The following is a 5,995-nucleotide window of genomic DNA, read 5'->3' on the forward strand; positions in this document are numbered from 1 at the left end:
CAGTTTGAGAGATTGGAAAGGATACAAACAAACACAGCAAAGAAATATTGGTAGATTAATAGGAAGGGATAAATTTCTAGAAGCGTCAGAAGTGTTTCTATAGATGGTTAAAAAGGAAAGGAGTTAACAAAGTGAATGCTGATCCATCTGAAAGTGAGGCTGGGGAAAGGAGGTGGGAAGGGAATTGGACAATCATTTTGCCTTCAACAAAAGCAGCAATTGGTGGAAGAACTCAGCAGGTCTGGCAGCATCTGTGGAGGGAAAGCAGAGTTAACATTTTGAGTCCATTGACTCTTCTTCAGAATTAACAGTAGCGAGGAGAACATCGTATGTAAATGCTGGTCTTCGTTGTAGGGAGAAAAATTAGATCTCAGAAATAGTCGCAAATCAGGAAATGGCAGGGAGGGAGGAAATAAAGATATTTCCAATCACCAAATGTTTGGAACTGTGGACTGAAAAGCCCCATGGTCATGATGGACACCATTCTCCGGGTCAAATAGAAGTGAGGTAGTTGGCACATTGGCTCTCATTTACCAACATTCCATTGATTCGGACCCAGTTCCATTAGATTGGAATATAATAATTCCAATGTTTCCATTGAATCCCTACAGTGTGGAAGCAGGCCATTCAGCCTGAGTCCACACCGACCCTCTGAAGAGAATCCCATCTATACCCACCCCCCTACCCTAACCTAGTAACCTTCCATTTTCTGTGGCTAATCCACTGAGACACTATGGGGCAATTGAGCACAGCCAATCCACCCTAACCTGCACATCATTGGACTGTGGAAGGAAACAGACACGGAGAATGTGCAAATTCTACAGTCAGTAACCGGGGGATGGAATTAAACCCGAGTCCCTGGCACCGTGAGGCAGCAGTGCTGACCACTGAGCCACTGTGCTACCCTTTATTCAAGAAGGGAGATGGAAAGCAGAAAGCTAGAGGAGATTTAGATGATCATCTGTCATCCACAAACTGGTGAAAACTACCACGAAAGATCCCACAGCAAAGTATTGTGACACATTCCAAGTAGTCAGGCTGAGAGAGCATGGTTTGGGGAATGATTGAATTTCTTTTAAGAACGGATGTGTGCTGTGGATATCGGGAAATTGTTCATTGTACTGTCCTGCAATCTCAAGAATATGTTTTAATAATCTGCCACAATCGAGGTTTATTAAAGGAATTAAATACTCACGGTGCAAATGTAACGTATTAGCAAGGATAGACGTTTGGCTGGCCAACAGAAACAGAGTGAATGCATCAATGGGTCCTCCTCTGGTTGGAAAGATGTAACAAGTGGTGTGTTGCTGGGAGGACAACTTCCTCATTTATAGAAATGACTCAGATGGAAAGACGGAAGGTTTAGTGACTAGATTTGCTGACAATATAACGACAGGCAGCAAGGTCGGGTGACAAGGATTTGAGGCTATAAATGTAAACAAGCAAAAGGGAAGAAATGTGAACTTGTCCCCTTTGACGGAAGCATGAACAATGCACCGTAGTGCTTCTGTGGTGAGATGGAGCAGAGCTCTGAGGTGCAGAGGGATCTGGGTGTCCGAGTGCATAAATTATAGAAGGGTAATATTGCAAGTACAACAAATAATCAGGGAAAATCTTGGAATATTACTGTTTAGGGAACTGAATACAAAAGTAGGGAGGTTACATTTCAGTTATACAGGAGACCGGAATAGAGTCATATAGATCTGCAGCTCAGAAAGAGGCCCTTCAGCCCATCACATCCCTGGTGGACCCACACACCCAGTGAAAAACAACCACCATTCTAATTCCTTTTCTCATCCCATTCCCAATACCTGGCCCATAACTTTGTACGGTTTGGCATCACAAGTGCACCCCTCAATACTGGTGGGGGTTTCTGCCTCTCTGTGTCTCACAGGCAGCGATTTTGAGATTCCCACTACCCTAATGTTTTGCTCACATCCCCTCGAAACCTTCTGACCCTGATGTCATCAGAGAAAATGTTGGACAATCTGGGTCAGTGTCCACTGAGGTTCAGAACAATCCGAGGCAACATGATTGAAACACAAAGTTCAGGAGGATTCAGGATGGATGTGGAGAGGGTAGTATTTCCTCCTGGGGGAGAATTCAGAACATGGGAGGTCAGTGTTTAAAACTGACTCGTTGACTCTTTAACTTATAATGAGATTGTTCACCTTTGAAACTGGCTTCTTCATACAGTTGTCAAAACATAGAAACCTGGAATATAGCGACAGGAGTAGGCTATTCGGCCCTTCAATCCTCTCTGCTATCCCATAGAATCATGACTGATCATCCAACTCAGTCCGCTGTTTTTGCTTTCTCCCCCATAGCCTTTGATCCCTAAGCATTCTATCTAACACCTTGAAAGCATCGAACATTTTGGAAGCAGAGTTTTGAAATATTTTTAAGTAGAGTTGGATCAGTGCTTGATAAACAAGGGGGTGGGTGTCGGGTTAATTGGAGATTGGACAGGAACGTGGTGTTAAGGTTCCTGTCAGATGCACTGTGATCCCATGAAGGAGACAGATGGTCTACTCCTGCTCCTAACCCATCTGCTGCCTGCCCCTATGTGTGTATATAATGGGGAGAGTCAGGGCTCTCTTCCAGGATCTGTGGCTTTCCTGCTGAATATAAGTGACACAGACCTGAATGTACGAGACACAGTTTCAACTTTTGTGGACTCCAGTGCCAGGATGCCCTTCCTGAGGTGTGGGGCCCAAAACGTTAAATTTCATCAGCCATTTCCTGGACCACTCTCCTAAACTGTCTAAATCTTTCTGCAGGAGAAAGTGAGGTCTGCAGATGCTGGAGATCAGAGCTGAAAATGTGTTGCTGGAAAAGCGCAGCAGGTCAGGCAGCATCCAGGGAACAGGAGAATCGACATTTCGGGCATAAGCCCTTCTTCAGGAATGGTCTAAATCTTTCTGCAGCCTCCCCACCTCCTCAGAACTACCTGCCTGTCCGCCTTTGTATCATCAGCGAACTTCACCTGAATGCCCCCAGTCCTTTCATCCACATCATTTATGTACAAAGTGAACAGCTACGGCCCCAACACTGAACCCTGCAGGACGCCACTTGTCACCAGCTGCCATTCTAAAACAGAACCTTTTATCCTTCTGTCAGACAGCCAACCCCCAATCCATTCACATAGCTCACCTTGAACACCATGGGCCCTCACCTTACTCAGGAGCCTCCCGTGAAGCACCTTATCAAAGGCCTTTTGCAAGTCTATATAGACAACATACACTGGGTTCGTTTGCCCGAAATGTCGATTTTACTGCTCCTCAGATGCTGCCTGAACTGCTGTGCTTTTCCAGCACCACTAATCCGGAATCTGGTTTCCAGCATCTGCAGTCATTGTTTTTATCTACTGGGTTTCCCTGGCCTAACCTACTTGTCACCTCTGCAAAGAATTCTAACAGGTTTGTCAGGCACAACCTCCCCTTACTAAACCCAAAGCTAAAAATCACACAACACCAAGTTATAGTCCAACAGGTTTAATTGGAAGCACTAGCTTTCGGAGCGCTGCCCCTTCATCACCTGATTGATCACTATCACCTGAAGGAGCGACGCTCTGAAAGCTCGTGCTTCCAATTAAACCTGTTGGACTATCACCTGGTGTTGTGTGATTTTTAAGTTTGTACACCCCAGTCCAACACCAGCATCTCCAAATTATGATTACTAAATCCATGCTGACTTGTTCTAATCCAACCCTGCACTTGCAAGAATTTAGAAATCTCATCCTTAACGATGGATTCTAGATTTTTACCAACAACCGAGATTAGGTTAATCGGCCTATAATTTTCCATCTTTCGGCTTGATCCTTTCTTGAACAAGGGGGTTACAACAGCAATTTTCCAACTATATTCAGGGGTAACCCTCAGGATTTGATAGTGACAGGTACAGAGTGTCAAGCTGCTGTAGGTCAGTATCAGATGGTCAGTTGTCCTCTCCCTGGCCTGAACGGTATTATATGTTCCTACTCACCTGTCTGCCCAACTCAGGACTGTATCCCCTATTCACTTGTATAATTCACTTTGCAGTGTTGTGTAGGGATCAGTCAGGGAGGGGGTGATTGCAGTATTAAAAAATGGGCGGCACGGTGGCACAGTGGTTAGCACTGCTGCCTCACAGCGTCAGAGACCCGGGTTCAATTCCCGACTCAGGCGACTGACTGTGTGGAGTTTGCACATTCTCCCCGTGTCTGCGTGGGTTTCCTCCGGGTGCTCCGGTTTCCTCCCACAGTCACAAAGATGTGCGGGTCAGGTGAATTGGCCACGCTAAATTGCCCGTAGTGTTAGGTTAAAGGGGTAAATGTAGGGGTATGGGTGGGTTGCGCTTCGGCGGGTCAGTGTGGACTTGTTGGGCCGAAGGGCCTGTTTCCACACTGTAAGTAATCTAATCTAATCTAATCCTTCTGAAGTTACATTGTAAATAGTCTGTTCAGTTATCTAATGGAATTACTCATTTGGGCAAAACTCAAGCTCACTAACTTCATTTGTTCATTTTGGGTCCATTCATTTGTGCAAAACTCTTGGGTCCAGATTTGTCACTGCCTCACTTTTCCCGTTTTCTCTCTGTCTCTCTCTTACCACGTTATGTGCGTGTCGCTGACTTTGTGTGTGTGTCTCTTTCTGACCGTGTCTGTCTGTCTCTGACTGTGCATTTCTGTCTGTCTCTCTGACTGTGTCTTAATGTGTCTGCCTGTGTCTCTGACTCTCTCTGTCTGACTCTGTGTCTGTGTGCATGTCTGTCTCTTTGACTCTGTCGTTCTGTGTCTCTCTCTGACTCAGTGTGTGTGTCTGTCTCTCTCTGTCTGTGTTTGACAGCAGCAGCTGCTGCCTCACTGTTAACCACCCAGTTCAGGGCCCAAGCAATGAAGCTCATAGAGGAAGGGCAAGGGTACAAACAGACTTTATTGAACAGTTCCCTCCTGTACAGAACACGAGTACAGAAGATTGGCGCACAACATTAAAAACAGGAGCGGGAGGGTCACAAACCGAGCCCTCTCCAGCGAGGGCATAGGGGCGTGAAAATGGGCACTGACCTGGTCCAGAAACAGATGGATTGGGGGGGGACACAGTGCTGACTGGACAGGCTGGAAAGGGAGAGAGGCATGGTGTTTGGGGACCGGGGGGTGAGGCTCCTCCTCACACGAAGGTGATCCTGGTCCGGGCCTGGTTCACCTGCCAGACGTTCAGCTCCTCGTACTCCTCCAGGGCAGCTTCCACCTGGGCCGGGGTGAATCCCTTGGAAACGCACCGCTGCTCCGCCTCCGAGTATTTGACCACCCGCGCTGTCGAGTCACCCAGCATCTCCCGGACGGTGGCGTAGATCACATCCGCAGGCCGCTGCGCCCTGAAACCATACACACACGTGCGCACGGGACTCATCAGCTACATGGTGATCACCCACGGTGCAGGAAGGCAGCACTACTGAGGGACACCTGAGAACCATCTTTTACTCGGCAGCTCCTCACTCCAAGGCACTCCCCTCACCTCAGGCCGCACCATTCACAATCTCAGAATAAAGATCCATTTGTGCTGCTGAACACAGAACTCAAGACTACTTTGTAAATATCTCTCTTCAATCAGGCCCATCAAATCCTCCAGAGAGCGCCCCATCCAGACCCGCACCCACCCTCCCTTTCCCTGTAAACTAGGGAACAATTCCCAACTGCCAATACACCCGGACCTGCACACCCCGGGACACGACAGGCAATTCAGAGTGGCCCCGGCTCCCCCGGAAACACCCGGCCTCACTCACCCGCTCCTTGCCCCTCGCACCCCCCACCCCTGAACCGAAATGCCCACCTGGTGGCCTGGCCCTTGTCTCCGAGCAGAGAATCCTTCGACATCTCCATCAGCCTCATGGCTTCGTTCACGTCTTCCTTCTCCACCGTGTCGACCAGACGAAGGCGGGCCTGGGGGAGGGGGGGGGCACAGGGACATGGTCAGAGGGAGCGAGGGGAGTGGGGGAACAACACCGTCAGAGGGAG

At 48.1% G+C, this 5,995-nt stretch overlaps 1 protein-coding gene across 1 annotated transcript in view; it reads right to left on the bottom strand.

Moving 5' to 3' along the window:
• Positions 1-4,895: 4,895 nt before the first annotated feature.
• Positions 4,896-5,995, bottom strand: part of mcm7 (minichromosome maintenance complex component 7) — a 30,762-nt gene continuing 29,662 nt past the window's right edge. The window contains 2 exon segments of the mRNA XM_043683594.1: positions 4,896-5,355; positions 5,811-5,920. Of these exon segments, the coding sequence (XP_043539529.1) occupies positions 5,148-5,355; positions 5,811-5,920 (318 nt within the window). The 3' untranslated portion in view covers positions 4,896-5,147.

This window comes from Chiloscyllium plagiosum, chromosome 48 (assembly GCF_004010195.1).
Source record: "Chiloscyllium plagiosum isolate BGI_BamShark_2017 chromosome 48, ASM401019v2, whole genome shotgun sequence".
In the NCBI taxonomy this organism is placed as follows: domain Eukaryota; kingdom Metazoa; phylum Chordata; class Chondrichthyes; order Orectolobiformes; family Hemiscylliidae; genus Chiloscyllium; species Chiloscyllium plagiosum.